The following is a 24605-nucleotide window of genomic DNA, read 5'->3' as shown; positions in this document are numbered from 1 at the left end:
GATGGAACACATTGAAAGAATGAAAACAGAAAGATTACCAAAACAAGCCTTAAATTACAAATGATTAGGGAAGCGTTAGCTGACCGAGAGAGAATATAGAGAAGCCTGTCATAAGATTAGTATTTATAACATTTGGAAAGTTAAACTTTTAAGAACTATTTTCAATTTGATTGACTGAGCATAAAGAACTGAGAAATGAATGTTTGATAGTTAATGGATTGTAATTATTCTGAATACTTTAAACTGAGCTAATATATTTATGATTTAATTCATCTAATTGGGTAGAGAGAACTATGTAAAAGAATTACTGATGCCTTAAGAATTAAGAAGTGTCAACATTAGACACAATCCTCAAACCTAAATAAGAAGTTACTGATATCTGAATATGAATTTTTGTAATTGTTCAATTTGATAACCTTTTGCAGATAGTTATACTTGAATGTATATGTTGTACTATTCCACATTAAATGTTTTCTTTTGTTGAGTTAAACTTAGTGTTTGCCTGATTTTCTTTCATTGCACTGCTCATAAAATTAATCAGACCTTTGCAGAAGCCTTAAAAGCTATGAATGACCTCGGCCTGAAGATAAAGTGATAATATAAGTATAGTTGATGATTGATTCCTCTATATTAATTAGACTAATCTGAATATAGGGTGGTGCAGTATAATATAAATTTCTTTATATTCAGATGAGCATCAATCAACAACTAATGAATAAAAAAGGAATTTAAAGAGGTAAAGATAAGATTAACAAACCAACAAAAATGGAACAGTCAGTTAGGTAGGACGTTCCAACAAGCAATATCCCAGAAGAGGAGAGTCACTAGTGGTGTTCCTCAGGGTTCTTAAGGCCATTGCTGTTTAACTTGTATGTTAGTGATGTTGTTGAAGATTTGATTGGGGATATTCAGTTGTTTGCAGATGATGCAAAGTTAAAATGAACTATGAGGAGTAGAGCAGATATTGTGGCCTTACAGGAAGACTTGAATAGGCTGAGTGAATGGGCACAGGAGTGGGGATGCTAGTTCAATGTTGCAAAATGTCGTCGTCGTTCGGCAGCATCCTCTAGCAAGAGGGTTGCAGCAGATGAGCAGCTATTCTCCATTTCTCTCTGTCTGTCGCTTCCATCATTCTTAAACCAGTCCATTCCACAATGTCATTAAACCACTCTCTAGTTGGTCTTCCACGTCTTCTCTTCCCCTCAACTTTCCCCTGTAATATAGTTCTTGTCAAGTGTCCCGAAGAACCTCTCAGAAGATGTCCTGCAAATCTAGTCTTTCTTTACATAATATTCTTTAACGGTGTTCTTTCCATCCCAACTCGTCTTAAAACTTCTTGATTTGATATTCTTTCTGTATAGCTAATCTTTTTCCATCTTTCTATAACACCATATTTCCAATGCATTAATTCTTTCCATATCTCTCTTTCTTAGTGTCCATGACTCACTTCCATAACTTGCAATACTCCAAACTGTTGCTTTAACTATTCCAATTCTAACGCCTATTTTAGTGTTCTTGTTTATTAAAATTCTCTTCATTTCCATAAATGCCGATTTAGCTTTACCTATTCTATTTCTAATGTCCAATTAGAATTTCTCTGAGATCCAGCTACCTAAATATTGAAATCTTTCCACTTCTTCTAAAATCTTTCCTCTACATCTTATTTTTACATTATCTCCTATTTTTCTACCCATTAACATTATCTTGGTCTTTTTTGTGTTAATTCTTAGTCCATACTCTTTACAAGAGTTTTCAATTCTTTGAATAATTTGTTGTAACCCATTTTCACTTTCTGCCATCACTACTACATCATCCGCATATCTTAAGTTATTAATGATTCTTCCGGTTATTTTTATTCCTTCTTCTACATCCTCAAGTGCCTCTCTAAACATTTGTTCACTATAAAAGTTAAACAATAATGGTGATAACTTGCATCCTTGCTTGACTCCTCTCTCCACCGGGAATTTTCCTGTTTCCTCTCCATTTACACATACTGATGCTATTTGTGACCAATATAATCTCTTTAAAATTTCCAAGTCATAAGAGTCAATATCAGCATTTTCTAGAATGTCAAAAAGCCTTTCATGTTTCACTATATCAAATGCCTTTTCAAAATCTAGAAATCCCCAAAACAACTTTCCACCATGGTTTAGTGTTTTCTCCCCAATAATTCTTAGACAAGTTATAGCATCTCTAGTTCCTCTGTTGGTTCTGAATCCAAACTGTTCCTCATTGATTTCTTTTTCTATTTTATTCCTAATTCTCTCTAAAATTATTTGCACCAGAATTTTTGCTGTTTGAGTTATAAGACTTATCGTTCTAAAATTGTTACAGTCTAAATCTCTCATCTTTTTTGGAATGGGGATAAAAATTAATCTTCTAAACTCTTCTGGTAATTCTTGTCCTTCATAAATTCCGTTAATAATTTGCCATAACACTTCCATACCTTTTTCACCTATATTCCTTATAAGTTCTATCTGTATACCATCTATTCCAGGGGATTTTCCTTCTTTCATCTTTTGAATTGCTAGAGTCAATTCCTCCCTCATGATGCATAGTCTCTGCCCACTATGTTTTTTCCTTTGATTTTCTCCTCTTTCCCTGTCTTCATAAAGTTTACTTACATATTCTTCCCATCTCTGTAATATCTTCTCTTTTTCTATCAGAATTTCACCTCTTTCATTCTTGATTGCTCCAGTCCTTAGCATCTTTCTCCTTCCTGTCATCATATTAATGTTTTTATAAACACCTTTTATGTCCTTTCTTTCTGCTTTTGCTGTTGTATCTTTACTTATTTCATCTAACCACTCTTCCTTTTTCCTTCTTATCTCTCTTTGTATTCTCCCTACTCAAGTCTTTATACTGCTTTTTTTCTCCTCTGTTTTACTATTAACTAACGTTCTTCTTTGTGTTATTTTCCTCAAAATATTTTCCGTCACCCATAGTTTCTTTCTTTTCTCTCTTTCCTCCTCTTTTTTAGCTAAATGTAATTCTGTAGCAGTAATTATGCTTTCCTTCAAATCTTCCATTTTTCACTTGCATCATCATTTTCTTGTATATTTCTCTCGTTCATTGCTTCCTCTACTTTCTTTGAGAATGTAAGGTTTAAAAATTTGGAAAATGAAGATGATATGTAGAATTTACTCTTGGTGGGGATATATTGTTGGAGGTGCAGGAAATAAGAGATCTTGGGGTGATAGTGAGTAAGGATCTAAAATTTGAGGACATATTGTGAAAATTGTGAGGACAACACAATGCATTCGGCAATGATGTGGATGACTGATTTGTAGAAGTAAGGAGATTCTGGTTCCATTGTATAAGGCCTTGATTAGGTCACATATGGACTGCTGTGCACAGATTTGGTCACCTAGTTTTCAAAAGGATGAAGAGATTGGAAAGGGTCCAGAGGCAGTTGACTAAGGTAGTTTCTGGTCTATGGAATGTTGAGTATGAAGAAAGGTTGAAAAGATGCAATTTTCATTGACTAGTGGATAGGAGGAGGAGAGGTGATATGATAGAGGTGTACAAGTTGGTAAAGGGTTGTTAAAGATTAACATTGAAGAGGTTTTTCATAAAATGGTGGGTTATGGGGGGAGAACAAGAGATCATCCCTGGAAGCTGTATAAGGAGAGTGCAAGAAAAGAAGTGAGAAGCAGGTTTTATGCATAGAGAGTTGTGAATGATTAGAATGCATTTCCTGAGAGTATGGTGTCTACAGAGAATTTTAATATATTTAAGGTATGGTATGATGAACTGCATGTATGACAAAGGGACCTCTGCAATGAGTCTTTGACACTATGGGGATCTTGGGATAATAATAATATGTATTTGCTCTTTTTTTGACTGAGATAGTCCATTCTGACTATACAAAAGATTGAATACCACCTGATATCCAATCTTTTGGATAGACCTGAAAAAGGAAAGAGGATTCTGATGGTCTTTGATTTACCTCATGATGGTAGAAACTTTGCTTAGTGGTTTGTGGATTGTTCTAATCCTGTGTTGTTTTAGGAGGTAGCCCAATTCATGATTTGTTTGATGTATGGTAGGTGTGTGTATGCATGCATGCAGGCTTGCTCGTATAATCTGGTTTGGGGATGGAGGTTTGTAGTTCTTTTTAAGGAGTTTGGCAAAGATTTCCTGTGGTATCAATTTCATTCAGCAAAGCCTGTTGTTCCAGATACAGTGGTGGATCCTGACTATGAAATTCACTTTGTCCTGGAGACTAAAGTTTAAAAATTCATAGTTTCTGGGTGAGGTGGTGATGTGAAGCATTCTGAAAGTATTTGAGTGGGTTTATATTAGCCTAAACACAAGTGGGCCAGGATCATCTTTTCTTTCCAAATTTGTACATTACTAAATGTACAAATTTGTACATTTGTATTGTACATTGTTATCCAGTGTTTGGACAGACAGAACATGCTGTCTTAGAAAATAAAACATAAAAAAGGCAGTATGGACACCCAACAACAGGATTAGCTCAACATGCTTCTGGCTCCTTAAATTGCATTTCAAATCATGGACTATTCTTGGAAGCAGTTCAAGTATTACATGACCCTATCATATAAACCTTTCGAGTGCCTAGATAATTCTAGCCTGAGATAGTAAAACATCAGAACGTAAATATTTAATTTAGTTAATAAATTCATTACGAAATTTCCTGATATGCACCCTCAAGGAGTGTACAGGATAATACATTAGTACTGCATGAAGAGTTTACATCATTACTAACTTCTTACAAAAAATTTCCTCCAATTAATCTGTTATCTGTCAGGAGTCCAACATTGTCAGACCTTACACTTCCATCTTCTAAGACACTTCTTACTATATCAGGCTACCTAAATCTTGGTCTCATCTGAATTTTTTTTCTGCTATCCTGACAAAAAAAAAAAGTTTTATTGTTAAACTTTTTTCTCCCGTTCTAAGTAACCTTACCACTTCAGATTAGCTCTCCTCAAATAATGTCAAGTTTCTTCCTAATATTCTTATTTTTAATGATTATTGTTATTATTATTATTATTCAGGCCTCCATGTAGTCAAAAGACTCATCGTGGGAGGTCCCCCCCTAAGAAACACAAAGTCTATCATGCCACTCCTTGAACTCATTGATCGTTCTCGCATTCACTACTCCATCAGGCAATGCATTCCATGGTTCAACCACCCTCCATGCAAAGAAACCACTCCTCACCCTCTTGCTCACAGTTTCCTTTCGTAACTTCCAGGGATGGTCCCTTGTCATCACTCCTTCCCGCTGTTCAACCAAGCGAAGGAACTCCCCAGTGTCAACCCTGTAACCACCTCTCAACAGTTTAAAAGTCTCAATCATATCACCTCTCCTTCTTCTATCCACCAAACTCTGCAGTCCACATTCCCTCAGCTGATCCTCATAACTAACATTGTACAGGCCTGAAACCATCTTTGTTATCCGCTTCTGTATCCTTTCCATAGTTAATTTATCCCCTTCAAATCCTGGGGAGCAAATCTAAGAATAATAGTCCAAGTGTGGTCTGATCAGGGTCTTATACAACGGAATGATAACTGTTTTATATCTGCAGGTCAGTGTCCTTCTCATTATTGCAGCAATCCTCTGTGTTACCTTCACCATCTTTGCAATATGTCTCCTAAATTTCAGGTTTCTATCAATCATCAATCACAGATTCTTGTCTCCCCTACTTCCTCCAGTATAACTCCTCCCATAGAGTATGCAGTGTCCCATTGATGTTTCCCAAACCTCAAGGCCTTACATTTTGGTGCATTAAATCGACACCCCCCCATTCTTTTGTCCATCTATCTAGCTTATTCAAATCCTCTTACAGGGCTGCTGCATCTATACTATTACTAATAATCCTTCCCAGCTTTGCATCATCTGCAAACAACTGAACATCCCCCCTGCAATCCACTGACAATGTCATTGATATAAAGGTTAAACAATATAGGTCTCAGTACTGAGTCCTGTGGGACCCCACTTGTAACCCTCTGTTTCCTTGAAATTGCCCCACCATACACAACTCTCTGATAACTATCGGACAGCCAATCCTGAATCCATTTGACCAATCTGACATCCAGACCCATGTGCTGGAACTTAAATATCAGCTTATCATGTGGCACCCTGTCAAATGCCTTTGGTAAGTCTAAGAAAATGGCAGTATATGCCTTTCCCTCATCTAATGTTCTTGTAACTTTATCGTAAAAGGCTAGCATATTGCTAAAACAAGTGCACCCCTTCACAAATCCATGTTGACTCTCACAGATAACATTACCCTCATCTGCCCAATGCTGAATACGGTCCTTCACTACTTTCTCCAAGATCTTACTAACTACTGATGATGCACAAACTGGTCTATAATTAGACTCTTCCAGTCTGCTACCACCATTATGCAATGGCACTATCTTACCTTCCTTCCATTCCATGGGCACCTTTCCAGTAGCTAGAATTTCATTGAAAAGCCAGGTCAAAGGCACTGTCAGTTCCCTAGCACATTCTCTCAAAACTCATGGTGAAATACCATCCAGTCCAAAAGCTTTATTGACATCCAGAGTACTCAGTATTTGAAACACACTCTCCTCCTGTACCTCTAAACCTTGAACCTGCCCTATCCCTCTAGCATTAAAATTGACTCCTCCAGAATGAAATACTCCAATAAAGTGGTCATTGAACAATTCTACTGTCCTGTGCATCAGTCACTCTATTCCCATTTTTATCCCACAATATCATTCTTCCACAGTCATTTCTCCTCCTACTGGCCACATATCTAAAAAATTCCCTAGGATTTTCTTTGGATCTTAGGGCTAATCTCCTCTCATATTCCAGTTTCGTCTTCCTTGCCATACTAGTCACTTTTCTGGCCTGTGTCTTATACTCTTCACACAGCCTCTTTTTTGCATGCAATTCCTGATTAATATTGTTTGTGATCCACTTTACTCCAAATTGTGTCCTCTTCTTTACTCATGGTATACAACTTATCATTGCTGCTAACAAATATTCTTTCACAATTTCCCATGCAGTAATGATATCCCGGCCTTCCAATTCCTCCTTCCATGAAACTTCCCAAAGTTGACGTCTAAGACTATTATAATCACCTGCTTTATAATTCCACATAAGTTCCCATCTCTTTGATACTCCTGCATGTCTATTCATTTTCCAAGTCAAAACCATATGGTCACTCTCTCTCTCTCTCTCTAGCTGGTGGGAGAGATGTCATCTCATTTATTATCAACTCTTCTGATTCTATAACCAAATCCAAAACTCTTGAACCTCTTGTTCCCTCTATTACATGTTGCCTAAGACATTTGTCCCTCAAGAATTCTAGAAATTCCATTCCCTTATTGCTACATGCATCTTCCTCTCCCCAGTTTATACTACTGTAGTTAAAATCTCCCATAACAATCATTCTTCTTGCACTTGCCAAACTCAGTTGTCTAAACATTTCTTGGTCCTCCCACCCTCTGTACTCCTGGGTCTGTAGCAACACCCACTAAATATCCTGTCTTGCCCACCTCTACCTCACACCATATGATTTCAAAATTATTAGTGTCACTGCCTTCCAAAGTCTCCAATCTTAGAGGACATAGGTCGTCACTTATCATAAACAGTACTCCATCACCATGCTTTCCCTTCCTATCATGCCGAAAAATGCTGTACCCAGTGACTTCTATTCCTGTTATTATAACCTCTTCTGTCAACCACGTCTCAGTGATCCCAATAATTTTTGGCCAGGCTGATGCTATCTGTGCTACCAATTCCTCTCCCTTATTCCGGATACTCCTGGCATTAGTATATATAAATGCCGTTGTTTCTATACCCAGCATTATCCCCTCTAGACTCCACTGAGCTCAGTGTTACCTGATGTCGCCCCCCCCTCTTCTCCCAAGTACCCATTCCCACAAGAGGCCACCCCTGCTACCATCCTCCCTGAGACACCCTGACTTTTTCAGACCAGCAATCTATCCAGATGCCTACGTCCTTCCTCATTCAAATGTAAGTGGTCTCTTGCATACAATTCCTCTCTGTCCTCAAACGCACTCCAAGCATCCACATATTCCAGTCCTCTCTTATCACACATTCTAGCTATTATGTCATTCAATATTACTGCTCTTCTGCTCAGTTCGTCATTATCATACCTAGGCAACACACACACACACACACACACACACACACACACACACACACACACACACACACACACACACACACACTATCTTTCCTCTCTGTGTCTTCTTTCGTACCACCTCAAGCAAGATTCTCTTATCTCTCGCTGCCCTATTTACACCACCACTCAAGTCATTTGTTCCCGCCATCACAATTGTCTTATCCACCCTTTCACCGCTCTTAACTGCCAAAGCCACCCTTTCTATCTCCTCCTGGCAAGCACTCCTCACGCATCCTATCTTGAACACCACTGATCATTGAGTCCCCATACATTATACCTCTTACCATTCTCTCTCTCCTACTGTTTTCATTTTCACCTCTTCTAGCACTCCCATACCTCTCTCTCTCATTCCATTCTCTCCTCTTCTAGCACTGCACCTCTCTTTCATTCCGTCTCCTACTGTTTCCATTCTCCTCCTCTAGCACTCCCCTGCCTCTCTCTCTCATTCTGTTTCTCCTACTGTTTCCATTCTCTCCTGTTCTAGCATTCCCATACCTATCTCTCTCATTCCGTCTCTTCTACTGTTTCCATTCTCTCCTCTTCTAGCACTTCCATACCTCTCTCTCTCCTGTTTTCATTCTCTCCATTTCCATTTCCATATCCAATTCCATTCTCTCCTCTTTTATCATTCACAAATTTCTCTATACCTCTCTCTCTCTCTCTCCTGTTTTCATTCTCTCCATTTCCATATCCAATTCCATTCTCTCCTCTTTTATCATTCACAAATTTCTCTCCTCTCCTATCATTCCCAAAACTCTCTCTCTCTCCCCTACTCCAATTTGCCTTGCATTTATATCTTCCATTTTCTAATCTCATCTTTCATACTTATCATACTTCTCCCAAGACATTTCACCTCCTCTTTCAGCTCCTCTATCTCCCTCTGCAAGTCAGTCACTCTAAATTGAAATTCACTCTCCCAAACAAAACCATCTAAACTTTCACAGTCACTCATGCCTTCTACACTATCAACTATTATTTTCTCATTCACATTTTTTTTTTCATTCTCTCCTATCACACTACTCGTCTTCCTGTATTCATTTTCCATTCCTGGAGCAACAAGGTCGGTTATTGAGATATCTCAATAACCGACCTTATGGGAGGAAATACATTTATTTCCTCTCACTGCCTGCACTTTAAACACACACAGGCACCCCAACCTCTCTCACAAGCCAGACATCCAATTCCCGAGACACATACATGCCACAAATACTGCATGCCACAAACTCCCTTATTATATTGCTTATAATAGAGTGCCCAAATGGCGGAGGACTTGGTGACACACCATTTGCGACTGCTGAATCAGCCATCATTCGTTACTGCCAAGGGACTTCTAGCATAATCGTTAATTATTCAAAATCAAAAATAAATAAATGCTAAATAAGTAAACAATTACAAGCAAAACAAAACATTAAGTACTCTAAATAAAATGAAATAAAACTAAATACAGTAATGAAAATGTAGCTTCGTCTTGTCTTCCACCATTATGCATCCACCCCTATAATAGAGTGCCCAAATTGCGGAGGACTTGGTGACACACGATTTGCGACTGCAGCTGAATCAGCCATCATTCGTTACTGCTGAGGGACTACTAGCATAATTGTTAATTATTCAAAATCAAAAATAATTAAACGCTAAATAAGTAAACAATTACAAGCAAAACAAAACATTAAGTACACTAAATAAAATGAAATAAAACTAAATACAGTAATGAAAATTTAGCTTCGTCTTGTCTTCCACCGTTATGCATCCGCCCCATCTTCTCGGTAAACAAAATACACAATATTGCGGCAGCACTAACATCAAAAAACAACCACTATAGTACACTCATATTCCAGAGAAACAATTTAGGACTCAAAAAAAAACGTAAAAAAATAAGGACTATTCACTGATTAAAAACTCACTTTCTTCAGCACAGCTCAGATTCACCGCCACGTGCTACGGCGACACTAGCGACATTTCTTGATTCTGTCTCAACGATGATTCTGTCATTTATACCATCAGTTCACTTTCTTCATCCTTCTCGGAACTCATATCTGTGAATTCTAGTTTTTTCTCAACTGTTTTTATTTCTAATCCAGCTCTTAGATCCATAAGTCAAAATTTTGAACATGTCTTGTATATGGCTAGTTTAGCATTTTGACTCATTTCTCTCTTATTTCATATAAATTTATTTATTTGACTTAATAGTACACCAGCTTTGTTAATTCTGTTGTCTATTTCCATATTCCACCTTCACTAAAGTTGTGCCTAGATAGCTGAAATGTTTTACTTGTTTTATAAGGTCTCCGTTCAAGGTGTAGTTGAGGTTTTCAGTGTTCCTGCTTATTTCTGTAATCTTTGTCTTTTTATTGCTGCTTTTCATACCAGATCTGTTAAAACAGTTATTCGGTTTAGTTAGGGAATCCTGCAGATTTGTACTGGACTTAGGAGTATAACATTATGTGCACAAAGAAGTAGATTAACTTTCCAATTTTTATATTAAGTTTATGGTTACCTTCATGATATGATCTATATAGATGATGAATAACAGTGAAGATAATGTGCACACTTGTTTCAGACCTGAATTAACAATAAACCATCTTCCTTCAATTCTGACTGCTGACTTACAAACTCAAATAAAGACTAAGTATTGCTTGATATAATATCCCATTTGTACCATATAATAGTAGCACTTTCAACAGCATTTCTCTTGGCCTTTCCAGATCTACAAAACTTAAATACAGATCCTCATTACATACCCATTTCTCAACTGTTTGCCTCAAAGTGAAAAATCTGATCCTCATAACTTCTACCTGGCCTGAACCCAGCTTGTTCTTCAAGTTTCCCTTCACAATTTTTCTTAGCCTTTTCTCAAGTAGGCTTGTATAAATCTTACCAGGACCATTCAGTAGGAAAATTTCTGTGTAATTTTCACTTTCAGTTTTATTTCCCTTTTTATAGATGGGTACTATGGAGAGCTCTACTCCAATTATTTGGACCTTAACAGTGATAAGGCTTTCAGAATTATCAGGTGGTAACCATTGTAAAACGTTTATACCTTTAAATTCGAACATTTCTGGTTGAATATCACCTTCTCCAGCTGCTTTTCCACATTTCAGGCTTCTTCTTCTTTTTTTTCTTTTTTTTTAACATTTTACATAAGTATTGCTTCTTTATTATTACTATTATTTTTTTGAATGCGTCTTCCTGAGTGCACCAAAAATGGAAATTCCAGTTCCAATATTTCTAACCTTGCATAAAGCCTCATCTCTCTCTCTCTCTCTCTCTCTCTCTCTCTCGTTGAATGAATCAACGTGTTCTTCAGGATCCACAAGTGAACAGATTGGGAGAGAAAGGATTAGCAAACCAAGTGTTTTTCCAATCATCCCAGCAAAAAAAAAAAGAGAGAGAGAGAGAGAGAGAGAGAGTGTCAGTGGAAGACCAAAATATAAGATCTGATAGCACTGAAGTTCTGACAGATAATAGATTAATTTGGAGAAAAAATTGTCAATAAGAAGTTAGTAAGGATGTAAACTTGTCATATAATGCTATCATAGTATCCTTTTGAGGGTACATATCAGGAATTTGTTAATGAAAATCTTACTTTTTTTTGTCTTCTTTGTTTTGGTACTATTATGTCAATCTGGTACCAATCCTTGCTATTTCCATTTGTTTTCCATTGATGCTTCTTATATTAATTGCCAATATTGAACTTTGCTGATGTTGAGTTGGAGTTTATAAATTATATGTTTAGTTTAAGTTTATAAATTATGTGTTTCATTCTTATTGCATGTAGTAATATAATGCAAATAATAATAATTAGAACAAGCTATTCAAATAAGGCAGAATAAAAAATCAGTAAATGGATAACAGTAAGTGCCATGCATTAGAACAGTGACATCATATATCCATCTGCAGCATTTTCTTTTATCTGTTAAGTGTTATATTCTTTCTTGTTTGAACTGCTTGTTCTGACTACACTAATGATATATCTTTAATTTCAGTATAAAATATCTGTTGCTTAGTTTTCAAATAATCTCCTTTACTGTGTTTGTGTTTTCAACCTCGATCTGTATATGCCAAATTCATTTAAAAAAGGAATTATTCAAGCATATCTTGAAATGGTTATATTTAAACAAATGCATAATATCAAATTTTGCTATATTGTCATTTTAACTTCCCTTTAATTCTACTGTGAAAATCCGAAAATGTTTTTGATAAGTGAAGGATATGCTTCTCTAATTGAAGATATTAACTTTAATGATTATTTGGTGATTCTTTATTATGGATCCCCATCGAAGCAAAGGAATTTTGGTCTGATGATTTTATCTGTGCATAAGTTCTTGGAGGTCTTCCATGAAAGATGCTGAATTGTGAATCTTTATTCCAAGATGTGTAATATTAACCTGCTATGTTTTAGTCAATATCACAGTTTTTTGACATGTGTCATCGTGGAATTGTTACTAATTATTCATTTTTTAAGGTGTTCTAGTGCATACAAAGTGGAATATTTTCCTATGATATTCCATGGAATTAATAATAACATTTGCTCTTCCTTTGCCTGCCTTGTTAATAACTCTACAGTAATCTCTTGTCATTTAATCATGTTGGAAAATTGATTTATTAGTTGTTGAAAGTTTTCGCACTTGGTTATACTATAAATTAAAGATGCCAAGAAATTACATTCTTGGTTTAATCCTTTATCCAAGAGTTACTTCACAACTGGGCAACTTGTATATAGAGGCTAATGACTTCACATCACTTGCCTTAGTATCCCATAATGCAAAGCACACATGCTTATGGACATACAGAATGCTATGTATTATGGGAAGGGTCACTACCCAGACCTCAATAAAGGTCAAAACCTTTATTGAGGTCTCATCAGTGGGAGCCAGACCCAGAAGTGATACCAGGGTTGAAGTAATGCAGAATTCATATTTCCATATACAAGTAGCCAAAAGGTGTCACACATTATTAATAAAATACTCAAAATTAAAATACTTTAAATTAATAAAATAGAGTATTTTAATAATAAAGTGTGATACCTTTTGGCTACTTGTATATGGAAATATGACTTCTGCATTGTTTCAACCTTGATTCCTTTAAATTCTTGACTTTAAACTGCAGAGTTCGGTGTATAGAAGAAGGAGAGGTGATATGATTGAGACTTTTAAACTGTTGAGAGGTGGTTACAGGGTTGACACTGGGGAGTTCTCTTGCTTGGTTGAACAGCGGGAAGGAGTGATGACAAGGGACCATCCCTGGAAGTTACGAAAGGAAACTGTGAGCAAGAGGGTGAGGAGTGGTTTCTTTGCATGGTGGGTGGTTGAACCGTGGAATGCATTGCCAGATAGAGTGGTTAGAGCGAGAACGGTCAATGAGTTTAAGGAGTGGTATATGGAAACTTGTATGTGGAAATATGACTTCTGCATTGCTTCAACCTTGATATCACTTGTGGGTCTGTCCCCACTGATGAGACCTCAATAAAGGTCGAAACTGGTCTGGGTTTTTCTCATTCCCATAATACATAGCATTATACATGTCTGTAAAGATATGTGCATTGCACATACCCTTACAAATATGTAAGGATATGTGCACAGATCCTTACTTAAGGATATGTGCATTGCATTGCATTATAGGATACTAAGGCAAGTGATGTGTAGTCATTGGCCTCTATATACATGTTGCCTTCTCATGAAGTTACTTCACGTGCAAATGTTGTTTACTTACACTTGGATAAAGAATGAAACCAAGCATATAATTTCTTGGCATCTTTAATTTATGAAACCAAGTGGAAAAACTTTCATTGCATTTTATAAGTATACAAGCCCAATTATTATTTTATTAATAATACCATTTTCACTCCTAAAACTCATAATATGTGTTGAATCACTTCCTTAATGGGTCTTGCTGCAGGAGGAATTTGTTGTAATAATAATTTTATGGAAAAAATTGAAAAATTTCTACTCTGCGATTATAAGCAAACATTGAAAAAACTGTTAATAAAATAATACTTTATGTAACTATGTTGGTGCATTTCTTAATTCTGATTGACTCCAAAACATTGTTAGATGGAGAGAACTAGTGATGTCATATGATCCAATGGCAACTCAAAATAATCGAAAAGCATTTAGGTGCAATCAGTATAATGAAATATTTTGGGAAAATAAAGATACTTCTTTCTCAACTTTCAAAGTTTAATATTCACTATTAATGGTCAAATTCTATATTTCATCACTGGGAAGGAAATAAGTGCTATAAACTAAATTGCTGCTTTATGCCTAGTATTAATTTTAGGTTGCTGGGTCACAGTTAGCTGGTTACCTTGTTGTATGTCTGAGGACACTCAGTCATAGATAAAATGATGCGTGTATATCAATCTTCTCAATTGTAATATTCCATTATGTGATAAATTCAGTAATAATCAACAAAACAGGTATTTGTATTGACTAGCATTCTCCAGTTTATGCGATAAGTGAGGTAAACATACAGAAAGCTATTTATGACATAGAATCAGCATTATGTAAATAAAACTGACAATTAAACCAAAACGTCTGTTTGTTTTTTTTTACTCATCAACTAAAAATTCTTAGTATTCATGAATGAGTGCATTTTTCAAGCCCTGCTTATGATTGTTGCACTGATGAAATGAAGCATAGAAATCATGTAATTTCTATGAAGTCTTTGGTGATAGTAAATGCATATGCATCTTTACCAGCTGAATCAGTGCAGTTTGAAAAAAAAGAAGCCAGTTCTTAAAAACATTAAAATCTATGTGAAAGATGACTTTGCTATTAACACAGTTTGACTGTTCTGAGAGGTTGATGGCATGAGCAGAACAAATCGATCAAAAGTTAATTTGATAGAATGTGGCAAAGAGATCTTTAGTCCAAAGAACGTCAGAAAGAGGAGATTCTAAATTTTCTTCATCTCAGGGCTGACAAATTACATATGATTTTTTCATTCTTAAGATGAAAAAATAATGTATAATTGGGAAAAAGTCAGATTAGTAGTGATTGAGGATCAAAGAAGCTAAAAAATTAAGTTTCTATTAGAGACAGGGAGGCGGAGGGGGGGTGGATGTGTTTTGGCATATCAGAGATGGAAATAAACTTAATTTTCACAAAATATATTTGCTAAATGGATCTGGAGGATTTTGGGAGAGTATCTTTTTTTGTATGATGTCTTTATCTTGCTTGGTTTTATCATGATTATTGTTTAATATAATTTAAAATTTGAATTAACATGGAATATGTTGTAATAGTCTTTGTTAAGCCATACACATAAAGTATTTCACCCATCTCCTCAACAAGGTGTGACCTCAACAATTCTCTTCCTCATCCCTCTATCACACTGTTCAGAATAGTAACATGAAAGACATTGACAACAGGTTTGGTTCTAGCATTCTTATACCATCTATTTAGTAATAAAACTAGAATTACCACATTGTTTCCTGTTGCATTTTCTGAAATCATGATTTGTGTCATACAGGTTTAATATTTCCTGTTTCTTTTATTACATGTGATAAGCACAGAAACTTAATATGAAGAATACATTACAAGTTGTGATTTTTCCCTGGTGCATTTTTCAAAGATTTTAACTCTTTGTAGTAATTTTGAACATATTGGTTTATTTTGTGTTGTATTTTATTTTATTTATTTTATGTTGTATTTTTTAAAACTTTTTTCTTCTGTATTTGTATTAAAAACAGGGAGTCATGGAACAAATTGGGAGATATGCCTAAAGAAGAAGCAATGTCTCATTATGTTGAAGAATTGATAAAGGTAGGATGAAACACTAATAATTATAGTTTTTGTTAATAAACTTGGACCTATTCAAGATTTGTCTTAAAGTCAGCATTTCACAGTATATTAAAGGAAATGGGAATAAATAAAACTACTAGTGTGGATAGTAAAATTACATCTTGATAGATACTGAAGAATTGTATGAAAAGAAGGTTTGATAAGTAGGATTGTGCAGGGTATGTTTTTTGAATATAGTTTCTTCTTTTATATATTAATAATATTACAAATAGTTTGAAGTAAGGATATCTAATTTTTGCTGAAATTGCTTAGTTTAGGAATGCGTATTGTATTATTCTCTAGTGTTCCTTCTAGAGGATTTGAATAGACTGTTAATTATGGATAGATGAACTGTGGAGAGGATAATGTCAGTTCACTGCTATTAAATGTAACACATTTACACTCTAGAGCAGAGATTGGAGGGCTCATGACACAGGCATTTTTTCTCTCATTTCAGGCTTAGAAATTCTATGATTAGTTGAAAGTTTATTTTTCACTTGGTCAGACTATAATAAATTTAGTTTAATCCTTGGATTAAGGATTAAACACACTTGGATTTAGGATTAAACTAAATTTATTATTATTCTATGATTAGTTGTTTTTAAGAAAAACGAGATTTCAAATTTTAACAGTATTCTATTTACTTCGCTTTTACAACATATTTTTGTCACATATGAATGAATATAACATACCATAAAAAATAAAAATAAAAAATGAATACAAAAAGAATATTCATGTTAACAATTAGCATGTATTGGTCAGATCAGATGCCAGTGCCTTTATCAATCATAATGGCAAATGTATTTGTTTATTATGCAATAATAGTGTGGCTATTTCTAAAAAAAGTAATACAGAAAGACATTTCAAAACCATTCATGCCAATTGTAATTTTAAGTTTAATTATTTAAATCAGGAGGAGTCGGCAACCCTACATCCATGAGCGTCGTGGCACCCACAGTATTATGCCCTTCATATTAAAAAGGTTGCCAACCACTGCTCTAGACTGTAGTGTCAGTCCAGGTCAGAGAGAATTTTTCTGTTAATTAAAGGACCAGCACAGCTCGTAAGGTTGGCAATACCGATGAACTGATAGCTCTACAGGATCAGCACTTGAATTTTAGAATATTTAATTCAAGCTTTAAAATCAACAAATTCAAAAATAACTTGAATAGGTTAATTAATTATTATTTTTTTACATTTTATGTACAATTTTTTAAAAATCCAATCCATGAACGGTTGTAAACCTATCTAGTACATTAGTACTCTGAGTGGGATAAGAATTAGCTGATTTGGGAAATACTATTCTAGGGATCATACATGGAGCTTTTTTAAGCCACTTCATGCCTTCAGTAAGCAAAGTGTTGGTCTTGCACAGGACAGTGATATTCATCCACCATCTAAAAGTAAGAAAGCAGTATACTTCATCATCCAGGCCTATTGCGGAGAGTTGTTCAGTTACTCAGAGTTTCGTGCATATGTATACCCATTTTCTTTCCATTCATCAGTGTGTCAAAATGATAATGATGTTTCAAGAGAGAATCGTATTTTGCGGTATGCAAAATTTGAGTGAGTGATTTGTGAAAACTAACAATTTAGGCTGGTCTATCAGACTAAATATATCAAGTGGTGGTGAAATCAATTTAAGAAAACTTGTAATAGTGAGACATAATTCTACAGTTTGTCTGAGAACTTCTAAAGAAACCATTGAATATATTCATGAGTCATTTTAACAAAGTTTAAATTCTCTACCCTGCAGGTTTAGAATCAAGTCTTCGTTGAGCCATTCTTCACAAGGTGCTCCTGAAAAGTTAAATTAAAGATGCCAAGAAATGATATTCTTGTTTAATCCTTTATCCAAGTGTAAGCAAACAAAATTTACACATAAAGTATCTTCATGACTATGCTACTTGTATATAGAAGCTAATGACTTTACATTAATTACCTTGGTATCCCATAGTGCAAAGCACACATTCTTTCAAACATGTGTAATGCTATGCATTATGGGAAAAGGCTACTATCCAGACTGGTTTTGACCTTTATTGAGGTGAAAAAGTAAAATGATGCTCATCATAGGCCTAGAGCAGTTAGTATAGGGATGCAAGAGAGCCCAATAGTATTAGGAGAAAGAAAAGATAGATAGGCAGGTAGGTAGATAGTATGAGAGAGAGAGAGAGAAAAGGCCCCAGCTTCTTTTATATCATCATATAGCCAAAGGCTATCAGTTTTCCTTTTTCACCAATCTCATATAGATGAACAACCAAAAGACCAATAAACTAAAGTGCAAAGATGACTGATACCCAGGTGGTTAGCCTTATCTGAGTTAACTGCTTTGGATTGGCCTTCTCTGCCCAGGATTGCTCTCTAGTCATCCTTGCAATTGACTATAAGACCACATTGAATTAAGATGATGGAACTATTTAAATAAACCTTTCATAGCAAAAATAGATAGAATTTTATCTCCTCCTGGCGAATGTTGCATAATGTTGGTGGTCTACACCAGTGCTTCCCAAACTTATGGATATCAAGGCCCACTTTGGAAAAATTAAAAGATTTTGCGGCCCCATCGAAAAAAAAAAAATCCTAATACAGACATATATCATTAAAATATTTATTGTATTTATATTCAATACAAAACATACAGACCAAGCGTATTTCTTTCCCGAGCATCGTCGCACTTGTGTACACTAGCAACGAAACATTAATTTAAAGTGCGAAAAACTTGGCCGTTTTAAATGAGCCAAGATTTTGCATTCATGAGCTTTTTTTTGTGCTTCTTATAACCTTTGAAATTAAACTGATATGAATAAGCATATATTTACTAATATTCATTAAGCATCGAAATATTCAGGAAGCAAAATTTGTGAACCAACACCAATGTGTGCATTTTTCCATTAAAATATAAAAAATAACAAAAAATAAATAATAAATAATAATAATTAAATACGTTTCTATTAAGTTAAAAATATCTACTTAGTCTTAAAACATTTTAAATTTGTTTTCATTATTTCACCCCCCACCTCAACAAACTAACGGCCTCCAAGGTGGCTGCAGCCTACAGTTTGGGAAGCGCTGGTCTACACAACCTTCCCAAAAATTTTATATTTTCTAGAATAATTCTTTCTAAGTGAAATCATCTGACTGAATAATAAAATTCCCACAATACAATATTATAAAGCATTTGGATATCATAATCTGGTTTTCAAATCCATGTATCTTTCTAACCTTCCATGAATGGTATTTTAATTCATTCATTATAAAAATCAAAATGCTCTTCCCTTAGCTGACAGGTGCGCTGCAAAAAAAAATAACCTGTTCTGTTGTAAGTAATGGAATGCCCAACACATTACATAATTATTATTATTATTATTATTTAGGCCTCCAAGTAGTCAAAAGACTCATTGTGGGAGGTCCTTCCTAGGAAACACAAGTCTGTAAAGACTCATCGTCGGAGGTCCCTCCTAGGAAACACAAAGTCTATCATACCACTCCTTAAACTCATTGACCGTTCTTGCTCTCACCACTCTATCAGGCAATGCACTCCATGGCTCAACCACCCTCCATGCAAAGAAACCACTCCTCACCCTCTTGCTCACAGTTTCCTTTCGTAACTTCCAGGGATGGCCTCTTGTCATCACTCCTTCCTGCTGTTCAACCAAGTGAAAGAACTCCCCAGTGTCAACCCTGTAACACCTCTCAATAGTTTAAAAGTCTCAATCACATCACCTCTCCTTCTTCTATCCACCAAACTCTGCAGTCCACATTCCCTCAGTTAATCCTCATAACCAAAATTATACAGTCCTGAAACCATCTTTGCCATCTGTCTTTGTAACCTTTCCACAGTTAATTTATCCCCTTCAAATCCTGGGGACCAAATCTGAGAACAATAGTCTAAGTGTGGTCTGATTAGAGACTTATACAACAGAATGATAACCCTTTTATCTCTGCAGGTCAGTGTCCTTCTCATAATTGCAGCAATTCTCTGTGTTACCTTCACCACCTTTGCAATATGTCCCTTGAATTTCAGGTTTCTATCAATCATCAACCCAAGATCTCTTGTCTCCCCTACTTCCTCCAGTATAACTCCTCCTATAGAGTATGCAGTGTCCCATCGATGTTTCCCAAACCTCAAGACCTTACATTTTGCTACATTAAACTGACACACCCCCATTCATTTGCCCATCTGTCTAGCTTATTCAAATCCTATTGCATGACTACCGCATTTGCACTATTACTAATAACCCTTCCCAGCTTCACATCATCTGCAAACAAATGAATATCCCCCCTGCAATCCACTGACAGTGTCATTGATATAAAGGTTAAACAATATAGGTCCCAGTACTGAGTCCTGTGGGACCCCACTTGTAACCCTCTGACTCCTTGAAACTGCCACACCATACACAACTCTCTGATATCTTTCGGACAGCCAATCCTGAATCCAGTTGACCAACCTGTCACCCAGACCCATCTACTGCAACTTAAATATCAGCTTATTATGTGGCACCCTGTCAAATGCCTTCGCTAAATTCAAGAAAATGGCAGTACAGTGGTGCCTCATACTTTGAATGCTTCTGACTTCAAACATTCCAGAGTTCAAATGCTCGAGAACGCAAGAAATTTGGTTTGCAGTTCGAACGCCGTTTCTAAGTTCGAACTATAGTCCAGGAACTCATAGAGGAACTTCAGAGTCATATAGCATTAGAGAGTTTCGGCATGCCATTAGGCATGCTTCTCCCCATTAATTTCCCTCTCACTCACTTCCCCGTGCCTGCACAGTGTGTGTCTGTCTCAGTCCACTGTGCGTTGTCCGTTACTTTACACAGCCTAGTCATTGCACTATACGTTTGTGTAGAGAATTTTTAACTGTTTTTGGCATTTTTTTTTATTGCCCATGGCATCCAAGAATATAGAAAGAACAAAACCTAAAAGAAAAGTTGTAGTATCGACGATTGAGATGAAAAAAGAAATTATCATGAAACACGAAAGCCGTACACGTTTGATGGATCTGGCAAGGATGTTTAAAATGTCAAAGTCAACGATAAGTAGCATTCTTAATAATAAGGAAGCAATAAAAGCAGCAAATGTGGCCAAAGGTGGGACAACATTGTCTTCCAGGAGATCACATGTTATTGAAGAGATTGAAAAACTCCTTTTAGTGTGTATAAACAAGAAGCGATTACGTGGTGATGTTATTACTGGGAGAATTATTTGTGAGAAAGCCAAACATCTGCATAGTGAACTTAAGAAATGCACACCTGAAACCAGTACTGAAAATAGGGAGTTTAAAGGAAGTAGAGGCTGGTTCGATAAATTCAAGAAATAACGAACTGGGATCCATAGTGTTATCTTGCACGGAGAGGCTGCAAGTGCCAATGTAGAAGAAGCAGACAAATTTGTAAAAACCTTTAAGGAGTACTTGGATAGTGAGGGATTTGTATCTCAACAGGTTTTTAATTGCATTGAAACAGGTCTTTTTTGGAAAAAGATGCCAAAAGAACCTATATCACAAAAGAAGAAAAGATGGCACTGGGATATAAACCTATGAGAGATAGAATTACTTTGCTGCTGTGTGGTAATGCTAGTGGAGACTGTAAGATAAAGCCTTTGCTCGTTTACCATTCTGAAAATCAACGTGTTTTTAAAATGAACAATGTCATAAAGAGCAAATTTGATGTTATTTGAAGGGCCAACATGAAAGCGTGGGTTACCAGAGAGTTTTTCACTGAGTAGATTTATCAAGAATTTGCTCCCACTGTAAAAGCTTATCTTACTGAAAAAAACTACCATTGAAAGCTCTTCTAGTGATAGACAATGCTTCTGCTCATCCCCCAAATTTAGAGGAGGATTTAGTTGGTGAATTCAGTTTCATCAAGATAAAGTTTTTGCCGCCCAGTACCACTTCTATCATACAACCCATGGACCAGCAAGTGATTTCAAACTTCAAAAAACTGTATATTAAGGCTGTGTTTCAAAAGTGCTTTGAAATAACCAATGCCACAGAACTCACTCTTAAAAAATTTTGGAAAGAGCATTACAACATTCTTCATTGCTTAAGGATCGTCGATAAGGCATGGAAAGAAGTTTCTATTAAAACAGTGATTTCTGCTTGGAAAAAACTGGCCAGATTGTATTTCAGTTAGTGAAGTAGTAAGCTGTGAAGAAGAGTCTGTTGTAAATGAAATTGTGTCTTTGGGTAAAGCTATGGGATGAGTGATAAGAATGTAGAGGAGTTAATAGATGATCATAAAACCGAACTCAGCACAGAAGAACTTCAACATCTTCACAATCAACAACAAAAAGAAGTAGAAAAAGAAATTTTTATGGAAGAGAAGGACGCCAAAAGATGCATTTCTAATGCCAACCTTCAAGAATTGTTCTCTGTTTGGTTAGACAGTAGTGACCAGGAATATGAACTTTTTCGATGAAAACGTGATGGGTTATTTTAAAAATATCAAAGAAATTCGTCAGCGTCAAACAACATTAGATAGATTGTTCTCTGCAGAAAAAAGAGAACGTGAATCAGCATTCTCAACTCCAGCTAAGAAGCAGAAAGAAGATGCTTAACAATGGGAGCATTATTTTCATCTTTGTGATTTTTATATTAAAAAAATATTCTTCACTGTTATTTTTATGTTGTAATAATTAAAATTAATTATTACAACAATTGTGAACTCGTTTTTCTTCAAGAGGGAAGAACATTTGATAACATTTAGAAGTGGTAACAACAGCTCACAAATTGACTACATTTTGACTAGAAGAAAACATCTTAAGGTTGTGACAAATTGTAAGGTAATTCCAACAGATCAAGTAGCACAACAACACCGACTGCTGTGCGCAGACTTTAAATTAAGATCAAAGATAAGAACTTCTGGTTGCCATGGGATGAAGACAATTAAGTGGTTTCGCTTAAAAGAAGAGAGTGTGAGGAATCATTTTAGGGAGAGAGTGTTAGAGAGGATTTCGGATGGACTGGAAAGTGTACAAGATTGGTGGAAACATAATTCAAAAGTAATCCTGAGCTGTGCAATCGAGGTGCTTGGTGAGACATCTGGAAAGATTAGAGAGCAGAAGGAGGGTTGGTGGTGGAATAATGATGTACAAGTGGCAGTGACAGCTAAGAGGAAGGCAAAGCAGAAGTGGGATGAGTCAAGAGTGGAAGAGGACAGAGAGGTGTACAAAGAGAGAAAGCAAGAAGCCAAGAGAGTTGTGGCACAGGCGAAGGCCATGGCATATCAAGATCTGTATGATCAATTAGAAACAAAGGAAGGACAGAGAAGAATTTACCAACTAGCGAAATGTAGAAATAAAGCAGCTAAGGACATCTTACATGTGAGGCAGATCAAAGATGCTGAAGGAAGAGTATTATGGAGGGATGTGGACATAAGAAACAGATGGAAAATATACTTTGAGGGACTTTTGAATGAGGAAAATGCAAGGACTCACAGAGGAGATGGGCAGCCTTCTGAGGGGATGGTGCAGAACATCAGTAGAATGGAAGTGACGGAGGCCATGAAGAGGATGAGGAATGGAAAAGCGGTGGGCCCCGACAGAATTCCAGTGGAGGCATGGAAGGCACTGGGGGAAGAAGGAATTGACCTGCTGTGGGACCTGTTCATGAAAGTTTGCCAACAGGAAAATATACCCGAGGAATGGAGGGAGAGTACTCTTGTTCCCATCTACAAGGGTAAAGGGGATGCACAAGACTATAAAAATTACAGAGGAATAAAGTTGATGTCCCACACAATGAAGATCCTAGAAAGGGTTCTTGATGGTAGATTGAGGAAGGAGGTGGAGATTGCGAAGGAACAATTTGGCTTCATGCCTGGTAGATCAACAACAGATGCTATCTTTGGGTTACGACAGATGATGGAAAAATATCGAGAGAAACAAAGGGAGCTACATCTGGTATTTATTGATCTGGAGAAAGCATATGATAGAGTGCCAAGGCAAGAAGTCTGGAGGTGTCTGAGGGAGAAGAAGGTGCCGGAGAAATATGTCAGGTTGGTGCAGGAAATGTACAGAAATGTGAAGACAAGTGTTCGGACCTGTTTGGGACAGACAGAAAGTTTTCAAGTAACAGTTGGTTTGCATCAAGGGTCAGCATTAAGTCCGTTTCTGTTTAATATTGTGATGGAGGTGGTAATAGAGGGGGTGAGAGAAGATGCACCTTGGACAATGTTGTATGCAGATGACATCTTGCTGTGTGTAGATTCAAGAGAAGAAGCGGAGACTAAACTGGAAAGATGGAGAAAAGTACTGGAAGAGAGAGGTATGAGACTGAGCAGAAGTAAGACAGAGTATATGTGTTGCGCAGTGGGCGGTGGCCAGGAGACAGACCTGGAGCTGGAAGGAAATGTCATCAGGAAGGTGAGAGACTTTAGATACTTAGGTTCGACAGTGGAAGAAGATGGAGGAGGTGAGAAGGAAGTGGGATGCAGGATACAAGCAGGTTGGAGGAACTGGAGGGAGATGGCTGGAGTGTTATGTGATAAGAGCGTGCCGATCAATCTGAAAGGCAAAATTTATAGGACAGTAGTGAGGCCAGCTATGACATATGCTATAGAAACTGTGGCCCTGAGGAAAAATAACATTAGCAGGATGGAAGTAGCAGAGATGAGAATGCTTAGGTGGATGTGCGGTGTGACCAGAAAGGATCATCTGAGAAATGAATATGTCA

General features: G+C 36.3%; 1 protein-coding gene across 1 annotated transcript in view; it reads left to right on the top strand.

Annotated features, from left to right (window-relative positions):
• The window catches only part of LOC150104662 (uncharacterized), a 144059-nt gene that overhangs the window by 42174 nt on the left and 77280 nt on the right, over nucleotides 1-24605 (top strand). The window contains exon 3 of the mRNA XM_090395604.1: nucleotides 15841-15913. Within this exon, the coding sequence (XP_090251730.1) occupies nucleotides 15841-15913 (73 nt within the window). The remainder of the gene's footprint in view (nucleotides 1-15840; nucleotides 15914-24605) is intronic.

Source organism: Typopeltis vanoorti, chromosome 7 (assembly GCF_054136105.1).
Source record: "Typopeltis vanoorti isolate ZY-2024b chromosome 7, IOZ_Tvanoo_1.0, whole genome shotgun sequence".
Lineage (NCBI taxonomy): Eukaryota > Metazoa > Arthropoda > Arachnida > Uropygi > Thelyphonidae > Typopeltis > Typopeltis vanoorti.
This window is presented reverse-complemented; position numbering and strand designations above follow the sequence as displayed.